Source organism: Condylostylus longicornis, unplaced genomic scaffold (genome assembly GCF_029603195.1).
Source record: "Condylostylus longicornis isolate FDR11 unplaced genomic scaffold, ASM2960319v2 ptg000018l, whole genome shotgun sequence".
NCBI lineage: Eukaryota > Metazoa > Arthropoda > Insecta > Diptera > Dolichopodidae > Condylostylus > Condylostylus longicornis.
Genome location: NW_026577987.1, coordinates 1,245,446 through 1,261,604, shown reverse-complemented (window position 1 = coordinate 1,261,604; position 16,159 = coordinate 1,245,446). Strand labels below are relative to the sequence as shown.

At 28.9% G+C, this 16,159-nt stretch overlaps 1 protein-coding gene across 1 annotated transcript; it reads left to right on the top strand.

Moving 5' to 3' along the window:
* The first annotated feature begins 2,036 nt into the window (after positions 1–2,036).
* LOC129606399 (kinesin-like protein subito) lies at positions 2,037–4,227 on the top strand. Its single transcript, XM_055516716.1, has 4 exons — positions 2,037–3,053; positions 3,155–3,690; positions 3,760–3,928; positions 3,988–4,227. The coding sequence occupies exons 1-4, from the start codon at positions 2,094–2,096 to the stop codon at positions 4,105–4,107; spliced, it is 1,785 nt and encodes a 594-aa protein (XP_055372691.1). The 5' UTR covers positions 2,037–2,093; the 3' UTR covers positions 4,108–4,227.
* Positions 4,228–16,159: the final 11,932 nt, after the last annotated feature.

The window sequence follows — 16,159 nt, the reverse complement described above, 5'->3', positions numbered from 1 at the left end:
CTAATTCATTCTAAAACAAAATATCTTATAGCATAAATAATACACGCTAATATTGTATTTTACTTACTGAATTCAATAATTTATTTTTTTGGTGACCAAAACTTCACTCTATAAAGGGAAATATATCTCATTTCGTTATTTCATTTCATTATTTTTAGGAAAACTTTAATTATACAAAAAAAATCAATTTTAAATATTTGTTTGTATGCTACATTTTATAAAACACAAACTCTTTTTGCTTTCAAAAAAAAAAAACGGTTCGGGTAAAATTATGGCATCCAAATTAATAATCCAAACAAAAACATAAAGCGCGAAATTAATGAAATTAGAAATTATGAATAAATCAAAGCACTTTTGAATAAATATTTCTTTTAATTATTGAAATGAATAATATTCACATGTATATGGTGCAAAAAAGCAATTTGTTTTTTGCAAATGGGAATAACATAAATGGGATTTGGAACTATACAACTTTTTCTTTTTCAAGAAATTTTTTTTTTTTTTACTTGTTATAACTTTTTTAGAAGTTTTTATAAAACCATATCCTTTTTTAACACTTATTATTAAATATTTTAAGATTTTTCATTTACAAACTGCACTAATTTTATAACTAAAATAACAAAATCTTTTTTGTTTACTTTTTATGTTGCTGTGCGTTTTTTAAAAAAAAAAACCACAACATTTGGCATTTAATGTTGATCTCAGTTTGACAATGCTTGGAGCAAAGAGAGAGACTTACCTGAAGTTTTTGGCTTCACAATGTTTTTTTTTCAAGATACGATTTTTTTGGGAGTGTAGCGAAATAGAAACAAAGATGTTCCTTCCTTTAGTGTTTCTCATTCTTTGACATGCATTTGATGTTATTATGTCAATCTTTGTTAATCTTTCTATATGCAATCTAAATTTAAAAACTTAAAAAAATACAACTCCACTATCAAATAAAAAATTGCAGCGAAACAAAAAACAATTTAAACAACTGATTTTATTAAAAAACTTACGTTTATATCAGTCTATCAAAATAGAACCAAATCTATTTTTTCGTTAATATAAAATTTTAATGAAATTATGAAATTGATAATGTTTACATGCTCAACCTTCCCCAATCTCAAACACGATTATCAATCTTTAATTGATATGTAAAACCAGACTAACAGTTCAATTCCGATCAGAGTGCCCAGATTGGGAATCTCTTTTTTCTTTCGGGCTATGCTTTCTAAAAATTCGCTCTACGAATTTTAAAAAAGCAGTTCGCGACAAATTGGGCCACAAAAATTCAAAAATTGGGATTTTTGGGGTACAAGTTAATCCGTCAAACATAACTTTAAGCATGAACGCAAGCATGTTTTATATTAAATAAAATATAACTGACATTAAAGTATGTAAATCAAGTCACATGTCTTGTTATACAGGCTCTTCTAAAATTCATTATTTTCGGTATTACCAACAATTCTTTTCAATTTTGCTTAAATATTTCATTCCATTAAGAAAGTTAAAAGAGAAATTCGAGGTCTGGTGGCGTTTTTGAAACTAAATATGGGGTCTTGAATTTAAGTACAAATTGTATATAGACATTTATAAATACACATATATATTTTTTATAAATATTTTATTTTTATTTTTACATGGACATTTGTAAATGTAGTAGGAAATGGAACATGATATTTAGTGTAGACAAAGAACAACAGCGGCTCAGTTGGCTTCTGACAGAAATTTTTATATAAAGTATCAAAAATTATAAAGGCAATGGCATAATGTATGCTTTACATGCTTTACACGATTTTACATTCTGTATACCTTTTATGGAGCGACAAAGTGTGCAAAATTTTTCAAAAATGTACCTATATGTTTTACTTTTGTTGCGATTTTCGGCTACTTTTTTTGTAAAAAGTGGCAATTTTTCTATTAACACACCTGGGTACTCTGATTTCGATTCATCTTCCCTGATAACGCTTCTTTTAAGACTCTGTATATGTGGTAACTCTACAAAAAATTTGAAATTTTTTTTTCAGTTTACTATTTAGTTTGCGCGATAAATTTGTATTTTTTAGAATTAAAAATTTTTATTAATTTTCGCGCTATATTTACTTTATAAAATGAATGAGATTAAGGAAACTAGATCATTTTTTGTACCTAGACCTCCGAGTATTGACCGACGCTTTCGCCCGAAACCAATCCGGCAAGTAAATCTTTTAAATCTAATAGATGAATGTGATGGCGATACAAATTATGAAGAAACTGATGAAAGTGCAAACTCCACGTATGAAACTTCTTCTGAGACTAGCAGCAATAAGAGTGAAAGTACAGAAAGTGCTTTTGTTTATTTAAGAATTAAGCCGGTTGAAAATACAGTCCAAGCTAATTATATTGTTTCTGGTCAGACTTTAACAACAAATTCGGTTAACATTCAAAACACAATTGAAAGAAATTTTACGTTTAGTCACATATTTGATGAGAATGTTTCGCAAAGTGATATATATAATAATTGTATACAAGATAGGATCGAAGCAGAGAATAATTTTACCATCATGACATATGGCACATCAGGTTCAGGAAAAACCTATACTTTGTTGGGAACCCCTGATAAGCCTGGCATTATTTCAAGGTCTTTAGAAAATATCTTTACGAAATATTCTCAAAATTTATATTCGTTACCGGCAGCTCTAATAAGAAATGGCGAAATTATGATTTCAAGTGATAAAGACCTTAAAGAATGTACATATTTAAGAAAGGTGTTTTTGGATAATAAAGCTGAAATTAAAAAAGATTATGAAATGATTCAACAAAAGATTAAGCAAGAAAGTCACTTTGAAGAGCATCCTAGGGAAAATGAATCAGTTCTAATTTATTGTTCTTTCATAGAAATTTACAATGAGAATGTACATGATTTACTTAATCCTAAAGAAAATCTTAACATTTTAAATAAGGAACCGAGTAAAAAACATTCACTTAAGATAATCATGAACGATGGCAGAGTTTTCGTAAAAAATGTGACCTCTGTTTTTGTTAAAAATAGTTTCGAGGCTTATCAGTTGTTATGGAAAGGATTAAAAAGGGTAAAAATTTAAATTAAAAATTTTTAGCAAATAAGATTTGAAATAAGAAGAATGGATTTAGAATTTTAAATTTTTGATTGCAAACTAATTTTCAATTACAGGTTACGTATGCCTCAACAGCTATTAATAATAACTCAAGTCGTTCGCATTGTATATTTATGGTGGATATAATAAAATTTAATGCTCCAGATATGTTTTCTTGTGTAAGTTATAAGTTTTGTGATTTGGCCGGTTCCGAACGTCTTGGCAAAACTGAAAATAAGGGGGCCCGCTTAAAAGAAGCTCAGCAAATTAATAAATCCTTGCTGGTTTTAGGAAGATGTTTAGAGTCTGCATACAATAATCAAAGTAAGAAAAATTCAGTAATCGTGCCATATCGCGATTCGAAACTTACCATGTTGTTGCAAACAGCTTTACGTGGAAAAGAAAAAATTTTACTTATTGTGAATATAGCACCAACTGAAGAATATTTTGAAGAAAATATAAATGTTCTGACGTTTTCCTCAATAGCAAGAAATATAGTTTATAAGCCATTTGTCGAAAAATGCAAACCTGTTAGGTTTTCTTTATTAACTCATGCTAATGAACAGTCATATACAAACGAAGAACTCGAGAAAATGCAAGAAGAGATTTTTGCGTAAGTCTTAAAGAAATATTTGCGTAAGGTTATATTAGCAACTTTAAATTTTTCTATGTTTTGTAACAGGCTTCGCAAGGAAAATGAAAGACTTGCTAATCTCAAGGATGATTTCGAAAAACAACTGAGAAAGGACCTTGTTACACAATTTGAAAGTGAAATGGAAAAAAGAAGGATTAAATGGGAAGAAAAAATTGAGCATAAGGAAAATATGCTGAGGAAGATATACGAAAGGAAAGTATGTATATGAATAATATAGTGTCAAAATACATTTAAAATATTTTATAAAATTTTCAGATTGAAGACTTAAAAAATAGCTATGAAAGAAAAATTCTGAGATTACAGAAACAGTTAGAAGTTTCCGAAGAGGAAAGTAGCAGTGATGAAGAAATATCACCAAAAAAAATAAAAACTTAGTTCTATATTATTTTATCATTTAAATATGCAAATGTTTGTGATTTTTAAATTTTAATCAAAATATCTATTTATCAAGAATATATGCCGTAAACTAAATCTTGAACCTCAAATATACCTAGGTACCTTGTTTGGAAATGAAACTATAATATGTAATTCATTTAATTTTGACTTTACTTTTGAAAATTCATTCCCTTTATGTGGGTAGGTACATAATATTATTATATGTGTACATACATACATACCATTCAAATATTTAATGCTTTCAAAAATTATAGTAAATTTTGGAACGCATTACTGAAACGTACACAAGTATGGCTTACGAATATTTTTTTTCAATATCTCGGATTCGTGTGCTTATGTACACGTACATATTTTTATGGAGGTTGTAGAGGTTTATTTCTTATGTTAAATCTGTCAAACTCAAAGTTTTTCTATGCAGTAGTGCTAACATTATTATGGTTTTTTGTAATAGAAACATCAAAACATTGATTTTTAAATGCTACACTAGTACAAAAAAGCAAACAAATCAGATTTATTTTTGTGAAGTGTTAGTTGACTTTTTTGTGTTTTTTCAAATTTGAAAAAGTGTACATTAAGTAAGTGGATGATATTCGACAATTTAGATATGCAATGAAAGTTCTAAAATAAATCTCAAATGTTTTTTCACACATACAAATCTATAAAAACAGAATATTTTACTTCTGCGGATTTGTAACATACTCGAGTAATTCTTCAATATTTCAACATTTTTCTATTATGCTCCTCTAATTTACAATATTTTGGCAGTAGCTCAGTGCTCGAAGTGAGGCGGGATGGAGTGGGGTGCCATCCCAGTACTTTTAAATAATTGGAAATCAATCCTACTACTTAATAGGAAAGAAAAATGCGTTCCGGAACATGTTTTTTAAAATTTAAGAAAATTTTCTAATTAATTTTAAAATTTTTTTTAAAAAAAATTAAATATATGTAATTTTAAATAAGACCAATTTCAAATAGTAACGTATAATTTTTTTCTATTAATGAAATTTTGGTTACTACATAGTAGTCTATGCATTTCTTTGGTAACAATTTGCAGTTTTTGATTCAAATTTTAGTTGATTTAATTTTGAATATAAATATTCTCGTTAGTTTACTTCCAAAGTTTTGTAAATTTTGTTTAGTTATTTTTTTAAAAAATAACTAAAATAATACTTTTTTTTTTTATTTTTTTTTTACCATCCCACCACTTTGAGTATCCCACTTCGACCACTGCAGTAGCTATAAAAATATTTATAAAATCCTTTAGAACCTTAAGGACAATTGTAATTTTCAAACATGTTATTTTTGCAAATTTTGCTGCTTGGATTCTACAGGTGCTAATACATCTTGAGGCTCTTCTTCGTCGGCGTCGTGCGATTCGTTATCATCTGTGTCTAAGTTACACTACATTTTAATTTTGTCTGCGCTTGTGTCAGTTACGTTGCGATCTCGTGATCTTCTTTCTGATCTATCGAACTCTTTAATTGCGATGATACGATATGGGCCTCAAAATTTAGGCCAGATTTTTAAGTCAGTACCAAACTGAACTCTGTATTGCAACCATTTCACCGACATGATACTTTCTTGCCTTTTTCCGTTTCTTATTAAAATTTTGTCTATTTTCTTGTTGAATTTTTTTAATTTCTTATTTAGCTTGTTGCCGTTGTTTGTTGAGTGAATCTTCAAATTTCTTCTGGTTTCATACTCAATTATTTCTAGAATTTTCAGATCTTTTTGAGTTTTCATCTCACATCCTACTAGTAATTCAAATGGTGTCGTTTTTATTGCACGGTAGTTTGTAGAATTTATAACCCGTTGTACTGGTTTAATATAGGGTTTAATGAATAAGAATACTTATATTTTTAAAATATATTAAAATCTAGAAAAGGATATATGTAATAAAATAAATCAAAATTGTAAAATAAACAAAGAAATTTAAATTTGTTTATAAAAGAGATATAGTAAAATTAATGAATAATAAATGTATTACAAATTTTTTAAGTGGTGTAAAATCCGTCTGTAATATAATTAAAAATCATCATATCCCGAAAGTAGAAGAATTAAAAATCATCATGTCCTGAAGAAAAGATAATTCCTAGAATAATTTTGTTGAACAACTACAGAGGTAATATAACGCACCACTCAATAAGTCTGTAGGATAGCTGATAAAACAACAACATAGTCCCTTTAAGGTAATACAGTTATTCCAGCCCTTCTCTAATTTTGATGTTTTCAACCATTTGCCTCGATTTTAGCAAACCAGTTTTCAACCATTTGCCAAATTTAATTAAATTTCATAATTTAACGGTTAGAATAAATGAGGGAAATTTTACCTCAGAAGCGGTTAGTTATAAATTATTATCCCCATTTTAACACAAACTAACTTTTACAGAAAACTAATATAACAAAAGTATTTTTTTGAAATGATGAATGAAAATCATCGTGAAAACATTAATGAAATCAATAAAATAAAATCGTAAACGAGAACACAAGATATGCCATGTTTTCTATTTTCTTTTTTTAGATTATAATTAAAAATAATAACATACATATGTAACTTTAAAAACATAAATTATAAAAAAATTTTCTAAACAAAAATTTAAAGATCCACAAAAAATGTAAGGGTTTGTTCGGAATCATCAAATAAAAGTTGTACGATTTTGTTGAAATCGAAAAAAAATAAAATTTCAATGTATCCTTTTTTTAAACACATTGTATTATTTTACATTTGAAGACTTAATAATCTTCATGCTTTGTATTATTTCATTCCATTGCTTACTTTAATAAGAAAATTTTTTTATAACTGAAATAAGTGTATGAAAAACCATATATGTATATCGAAAAAAATTGTGGATACTCAATTTGACAAATACGGGTATCTCTTGATTTACGCCCCCTCGATATACGGCATTTCGATTTACGCTCTTTTAATTTTCAATACCACTAATACAATTTAATTTTCAATACAATTTACGTACATAACGTCGTTACCCTCGTTTTAAACTTTTTTTTTCGAAGTAAATTTCTACCAAAAAAAGTTAATATTACGGTTGAATGTGTCCTTTCAATTATCCCGTTACCTCGGGGTACACCAGCGGTAATAAAATGCAACTTGATGCTCCGTTCTTTACAATAGTCTTGGAAAGTTTTGAAAGACAAAGATAACCTAACGTGGTCTGATGGCATCAATGATGCGGGAGATTAACTAAACCTAAAACGAAACTAGATGGTGATAAACTCCTAAAACTAGTCAAACTGACTAACCATTAGTTTTGCTCTATCGTGTTTTTATGTTTATATTCCGTGAAGGAAGGCATGGAAGTGCTATCACAGCACTTAATTCGAGAGGTCTCGTTCGTCTCAGTCTTTTTCTCCAAACCGTCTTCCCTATAAATTGGGAGGCCTCGACATTTAAATTCTGCTCCAAAAGCGCCCTATGTTTCATGGCACAGTTCCCTATATCTCCTCACTAAATTGTTGTGGGTTCACTAAATTTTTGTTTGTGAAATTCACATGTACAGATTTGATTTCATTTAGCTTTATTTTCCATGTATTTGTTCATTTACTTATATTGTTATTTGCTTCCTGTAATTTATTTGTCGCTTCTTCAACATTTGATCCCAATGTCAATATTGCTGTATCGTCGGGGCAAATGTAGCGAAAATTACAGCCCCTAAATCTGCCAAATCGCTTGTATAAAGCATGTATAATATACGACCCAGAATACTGCCTTGAGGCACATCAGCCCTAATTTCCCTAAGCTTGGAGTACTCGCCGTTCTGTTTGATTCAGAAAAGCTTGTCAGATAAGCATGATTCAATTAGTTCAACTAACACAAATTTGAAAAATATTAATTTCTTAAACTTAAATAATGAATCGCCGTGCCAAACTTTATCGAATGCCTGGGCCTCGTCCAGAAATATTGTCGAACATATTTGCGTTTCTTCTAACGCCTTTTGCTCAAGCGGCGGATCAAATGAAGTGGGGACGCTAAGTGATAAAAATGTCTTGACCCTTAAAATGAAATTACATAAAAAATGAAAAAGTTTTCGTGAATCAGGTAAACATAATTATTTTACGGATTTATTATCTCATATTTGGAGATTTCAAAACTTATGAATAAAAAGTCTATGTTCCCAGGTTTATTTAAAAAGTGTTTATTCAAATTTTAGTCTTTTTAAATACAAAATTTACTTTGATATCAAATTACAGTAGCCACGCGTTTATATGAACTAATTAAAGCAAAGCCAATTCATATAAACGAAGTTTTCATATAAGTGGGGGTAAATAAAAGACATTATTTTTACGCTAATTGAATGTGTTATGTTTAATCTCAAATAAAAAAAAAAACACAATTCATAATTTCATAAATAAAAACATTCAAAAAACAAAGTTAAACTGATTTTATTGGAAGATTTTTTTTTTCTTTGTTTTAAAAACCAACGATACAAAGCCCTTTCCATAACCGGTAACTCCGATTTTCTAAGAGTTTTTCGTGTACCAAGCCCCAAAAAAGTGCAGCTAATTGCTTTTATAATTCCAATTTTATTTTTATTAATGTTACATATAGTCGATTTTGCCACATTATATTCATTTGCTAAATTAGTTACAGTTGCACCTTTTTTTAATTTTTCTATTATACACTGTTTGTCATTAAGCCTTAAAACTTTGCGTATTTTACGAACCATAGCGAAAATAATACTGACCTACAACAATATTGCTTAAAACAAAACCAAAAATTGAAATGTTTATGTATTTTTAAGATCATGTATGTACACAAAAAACCCGTTCAAGAATCAACATGCAGTTTCCCTGATAGCAAAAATTCGGCGATTTTACCAAAGCATAAAGCAAAATACACATGGCTCTGAAAGATTTGCATGCTATCTGGGTATCAATTTCATATTCTTTATATTTTTGGTACCGTAATATTTTATTTGTATTTATGTGATTACGATTTTGAATAGAGAAAAAAAAAATGTACATATAAAAGGGTGTGAATTTTTTAAGTGTTCATATAATAGAGTTGTTAATGTTAAAAAATCGCTGTTCATATAATCCCGATGTTCACATAAAGCGATGTTCATATAAACGCGTGACTACTGTATTTTGCATAAAATTTATTAAAAGTTATTTCACCTAGTAAAATTATTGAAAAATTGAAAACAACTTGACAAACCAATTTACTTCAATTTTATTTCATTTACGGTTTAAACATACCTATAGAGAGTTGAACTAAAGGAAATGGGAAATAAATGAAATACCAGTTTTTAGCACTTTTCCAAAAATTTTTTTGAAAAAGTGCTTATTAGTTTCACTCTGTCCGTCCGTCCGTCCGTCCGTCCGTGGATATTTTTTCGATTTACAAAACTTCTACACTTTTGAAGATAGAAAGCTGAAATTTTATACATACATAGATCTTCACTAGAAACCTATTTCCGTAGAACAAAATTTTTACCTATCTCCCCCCCTCTAGAAGTTATACCCCCCAAAACCCTAAAAATGGCCTTTTTTAACTATTTGTTGTAATGAAACCATAAGCATTCTTGAAATTTTGCAATCGCATAAAGGTAGTGGCTTGCTTCCCCTAGCGCGGTATACTATAGTTCAACTTTAGAAAAACAAAATGGCCGTTAAAATTTACCGTTATCTAAAGCCCTTTTTTTCCAAATTTTTGATCTCGTTTTTCTTCGAGACCCCATACTGTAGAACTTTGAAATTTTAGGAGCCTTTAGACATTAACAAATAGTTCCAAAAATTTTTTTCCATCTCCACCCCCCCTCAAGTTATCGCCTCTTCAAATTCGTAAAATTTGAATTTTTGACACCCTATATTTCCGAAACCGCAAGCTTTTTCAAATTTTTATAAATGCAAGAAGCTAACGGTAAATTCCATAAAATTAAAAAATATAATTATTTTTCTTAACTCACACAATTAATCCTTAAAATCGAGCATTATGTTAACCCCCTTTTATATTAATTTTTGCTTTATTTCAAAGACTATGCATGCGTCATCCTAAATATATGCAATCCGAGAAATAGTTTTGTATATGAATGAAAATAATTTTAATAGTGTGATAGGTATACATAGACTGTATTTAAAAGCAGAATTTTCAGTTGTTGAAGGGAAAAGTGCTACAATACAAACCATTGGTTTGACCCAACTTTATTTATATAAACTTCCTTCTCGCTTTAGTTTTAGCGTATTCATCAAATATTTTATCACTATTAATTTGACTTAGAATATTTTTACTATGTATAAAATCGCCATATCATTCAATCTGTCTTTTCCCATAGTATTTTTTAGGTAATTTTTGACAAGTTACAGGACAGAACTTTGATGTCTTTCCATGTTTGCCTGCTGTACCAATAATATTTTAAATTTTTTGTAAAATATTTCAAATACATATATGTATTTCATTAAAACTTAATATTATTCGAAGCCTAATTTAAAGTAATATTTATTGTATACCTCAATATTTACAGTATCAAATTTAAAATAATATTTATATTACCCTTTTTAACCCTGCGACACTAGATTTTTACGTCATGTACTTACAGTTCATTCTACGTTATGTACTTACAGAAAGTAAAAATTTATTGTGATTTTTTTTAACTTAATTTTTAAAAATTTATTTACTGAAAATTAAAAGATTTACAAAATATTTGTATTTTCTATTATGTTATTAAAAAATATAAATATGCAAAATTACAAATGTTAAAAAAAAACATTTAAAAAAACAAAATACAAAAATAGGCTTGCTTTGCAAATGCAAATTCAAAATATTTAAAAAATGTGTTTAAAAATAAAAACCTAAAAAAAATTCACCATTTTTCGGGCTGCTTAGTTCGCTTATCGTATAACGCTTCCCCGGTTGCATGCTTAGTTCTAAAACCAAACGAATGGTTTGGAATCAATTTCTTATTTTCTGTTATCGTCATCAGCCTTGTTCACAACAATTTTTACAAAAATTTTTTAATTTGGTAGTAAGGAAATCGGTCAATATAACTTTGCTTCATTCAAGGGTTTTCGCGTTTTTCCTATCATAATAACTTCCGCTACTTTCCAAGCACTAGGAATATATTTCAGGTTAACTGCTGAATTTTTTTCAAAAATGTCACAGTCTTTTACGGTAATTGTCTTTAAATCTCAGTGAGATGAAAACCTGGAGCTTTATTCGGTTTAAGCGACTTTATCGCTCGGCAAATTTCTTTTTCGTTAAATAAAGCCATAGTGCTTTCATCCATATCAAAATCTTCTACTAAACAAACACAAGAATTCAGTTCATTTGGTTGAAAAATTCCTTTCAAGTGACCAGTAAATAGTTCAGCTTTATCAACGTTGCTTTTTGGCCATGATTCATCGGCTTTTTTTGTGAGAAATTCGCTTTATCGGTTTCTTGGTACTCCTCGTTGCTTTCCACAACGAATAATTCGTTTCTTTAGTTGCCGATAAGCCTTTTATATTGTCGTATGATACTTATTTAAAATTACAGATTTTTGGTGGTATAAATATTGAATGTAAATTTATATTTGGAAGTGTGAGTTATAACAAAAAGTGATCACTTCCTTAAGAAAATTGTAATGTTTTAATAAAATCTACATTGTTTTATAATGAGTATGTACGTACACATTTAGTTATGTATTCTTTTCGCGATCTGTTGCAAAATGTATTAGAAAGCAAAACATAAGTTGCGTTAAACTTCTTGGCAATATATTTTTAGGGCAAAATTTTATAAGAAAATGTTATTCTATTGCATTAAACTTTTTACAAGTAGGGTATTTTGAAAAAAACATTCAGAACGGAATCTCGCTGTTATTGATTTGTCAGGGTGAAGCTTTTTTAATTTCAGTTAAACAAAATCTGATGTGGCCAGCACATAACCGACCGCATTGTGTATTGTTTAGTTAAATGAAAGTGTTACAGAATATTATAAAAATGTCTGTTAAATACTTCTGTTCAATTTTTAGGACATTAGTAAGCTTATAGTTAACATACCTAGAAAAATGTAAATTTGGCTCTTAGTAGAGTTTCGCTTTGTGCTACCCGAATTCCCTGAAATGCTCGCCAGCTAGTTTCGGTAACAACCAGAACTCAAATATCAAATTTTAAGAAATTCCATCAATTCGTTCCGTAGATATGGTAAAAAATGTAAAATCGGCCCGCAGATCAGTTATCGAGCCTTGATCTTTCCAAAAAATTTATATGTTCATTGTTTCAATACGAAGAATTCAAATATTAAATTTCAACGAAATCGGTTGATTATTTCTCTTTATATACGTAAAGATGTATATGTATTTGGTCCGTAGTAAACGTCCAGTTGCTGATGCCTGATTTGTTCCAAAACATAGGAATTCTCGCGGACGGTTGAGCTGGGCTTATATATAAAATTTCAAGTAAATCGGTTGAATTTTCTTCAAAATGTTCAAAAATGTAAAACAGGCCCGCTAAAAAGTGCAGTTTCCGAGGCCTGCTATATACCAAAAGTTGATCAATCCGTGCCATGGTTTAAATAAACTTACATATAAAATTTCATCAAAATCGGTTCAGCAGAACTTGAGATACATGCGCGCACACACAGACCGACAGGTTGCTAAAAATAGTTTATTCACACTTCCCTAGTATGGAGAAGTATGTTCCCACCGAAAACTCGATATGCAAAATTTGTTGCCATCACATAACCTACCTATTGTTTACACAATACGGTCGGTAAAATAAAATTATCATTAAAAAAAAGTTCATCTGGCAGATCGCATTTTTCAGGGTTCGAACCTGAGACTTTTTGCATAGAAATCGTCTGCTATATGTATTACCCTATGTACGTTAGTTTTGGTGTTAACTCATTTTACAGTCACGCGTTTTATTTGTATATTATAAACTCCAAATACATACGTGCATGAATTTGAGTAGCGAATTATTTCATGCGTATACTCGTACAGTAAGTTATCGCTTAAAGTGTTTATTGCAAAATTTATTTTACGATTTTTTGTGACATAACTCAAAGCGAGGTTCTAAAATAAATTACTCAAAAGGTATTAGATCTCAAAGGAACTAATTATTTGTTTAATTATGTATTTTTTGGTAATTGTTTTTCAATTAAAGTTTTATCTTATTATTTATTAGGAAAAAACATAGCTATATGTATATTACGGGAGTGTTTTTGAAGAAATAAAGAAAACTTAAAATATCTCAGCCACAGAATGGAACACAATTTCAAAACTACAGGCATAATACTTGGAAGGCTTGCAATGCAAGTACACACGACTAGTTTCATTAAGAAAAATGAATGGAAGAGTAAAGACCAGTATTCTCGCATTAAATGCGTTAAAAAAATTGAAAGTGATAGATAGCAAGAAGCAAAAAAAAAATCGCCAAAATTTTGGATAAATCCATTCTTATAAATAAAGTTGGATCAAACCAATGGTTTGTATTGTAGAACTTTTCCCTCAAGCAAGTGAAAATACTGCAAAATACACTCTATGTATACCTACCACACTAATTGATATTTTTACTCGTAATAATTATTCTACGTATTAATATATAACAAAAACGAAACTATTTCTATGATTGCTATATTTAGGATGAACGATTTATGCAGCTTTGAAATGAAACATAATGCTCGATTTTACCTTAATTAACCCTTAATTACGTGAGTTAAGAAAAATAATTATATTTTTTAATGTCATGGAGTTTACTGTTAGCTTTTTGCGTTTATAAAAATTTGAAAAAAATTTCGGTTTCGGAAATATAAGGCGTCAAAAATTCAAATTTTAGAAATTTCAAGAGGCGATAACTTGAGAGAGGATGGAGATGGAAAAAAATTTTCTTCTAATGAAATAAAGTATTTATTGGTGCCTAAGAGTTGCTAAAATTTCATCCTCCTAAAACCTGGTGTCTAGAAGAAAAACGACATCAAAAATTTGGAAAAAACGGATTTTAGATAACGGTTAATTTAAACGGCCATTTTATTTTTTTAAAGTTTGGCTATAGTATGTCGCGATAGGAGAAGCAAGCCACTGCCTTTTTGCGTTTTTAAAATTTCAAAAATGCTAATGGTTTCACTGCAATAAATAGTTAAAAAATGGCATTTTTCGGGTTTTTGGGGTGTATAACTTCTAGAGGGGGGGAGATAGGTAAAAATTTTGTTCTATAGAATAAGTTTCTAGTAAAGATCTACATATGTACATATAAAATTTAAGCTTTCTATCTTCAAGGGTGTAGAAATTTTGTAAACAGAGACACGGACAGACGGACGGACGGACAGAGTGAAACTAATAAGCACTTTTTTTTTTAAATTTTTTTTGGAAAAGTGCTAAAAAGATGCTTGTATAATATGGAGGCTTATTTGTTAAAAGACATCCTATGGAAAAATTCTGGAGATTTCAAAAATTGCAGAATGGTTATCGACAAATTTGAAGCTCTTCTTGTTTTCGTAAATAAAATTGATTTTAATTTTATATTACTATTAAATTTTGTTAAATTTTTTTTTGGTGGAACCTCTAAAAATGAAGCAGGATACACTTATGAGATACACAATTGTAGCTAGAGTACGTATAGAAATATCTTTGCGACATATCGCATTAGAAGACTCTTTTCACTCTTTAGAATATTTTTTTATTGATGATGATATTTTCGCGCTTGGCACAAACATGATGAAAATTTGTAATCGAAATATAAGTTTAACAACTTCGTGCGAAATTTTCGGTTATAGATTAAGTCGGGCTCGTATGGTTGTAGGGACAACTTCTGGGAAATTAGCTGCACGTTTTAGAATTTTACATCGCCCAATGGAATCATCATTAAATTCATGCGACTTTATAGCAAAGGTATGTTGGGTGTTACATAATTATTTAGCACAGAATACGTCTATATGCATGGGTCTTCTAAATGAATCAGTTGATGCCAGCTTACCTGAAACAATAACAACAATACAGGCTCAAGATACAAATAACTATAAGTATGCCTCAATATATAGAGAAAATGTAAGTCAATTATGCATTAATGAGGTAAATGTTGAGTATCAATGGAAAAAAAGTACGTTTAAGTTATTATAGTTACCTGTTGTTTTGCATTTTATTTTATTCTCAGTCTTATTACAGAGTTATACATATTGCAAAATTATATGTGTTACTTAGAATCAAATAATAGGAAAGGTAAGTCAGGCTAAATTCAAATGTCGAATTTCACATTTGAATTCAATCTAAATTAGTACAAAAAAAAATTCTTCAAGTTAAATAAAAAACCAAAAATATACACATCCAAGTGAACAAAAACAAAATATTTGTTACGAAAATACTTTAAAATTTACAAATACATTTCAAAATTAACAAGAAAAAAGTATAAGCTAATAACTTAAAAGCAGTAACTAATATATAACTTAAAGCATATCTTCAAAAGTTTTTACAATTATAGTCTAAGCTTTCCTTTCCTTGATAAAAAATTTGGATTAATTACTTCATTGGATAAAATATTTTGCTGTGATTCTATTTCTTCCTATTTAATAAAATCTATGGTAGATTTATGTAAATGCAAATTATTTTACAATTGGTTATTATTTTAAGAAATACGTACACTTGTTGAATCTCCATCATTGCTGTAGAGACATTAATTTCTGTTAGTCCTTAACTGCGAGGCGACAGCTTTTACGAAGATGGTAAACCTGTTGATTTCCACATTTTGTTTTGCGAAGTTTACTATAGATTCTATGGTTTCATCATATTTCAAAGCAGTCTAAACGCATTCGTTATTTGTTTTGCCTCTTCTTCTTTTTTAATATTTAAACCTTTCTTTCTAAACAAACAAACAAGAGTTTTTTGCAAATATTCTTCTTTAAGCCTGGTATTAACCAAATTAATACAAAACTCTTTTATATTAGGGAACTTTTTCTTAAAACAATTGCTTCATCTAAAAATTGAAAATCAGCAAAATTAAATAAATTTGGCTCATATAATATATCTTCACTAACACCAGATTTAATTAAATCATCTCTTTTTTTCTTCTCTGCAACACATTATGAACATAATGATTTTATTTT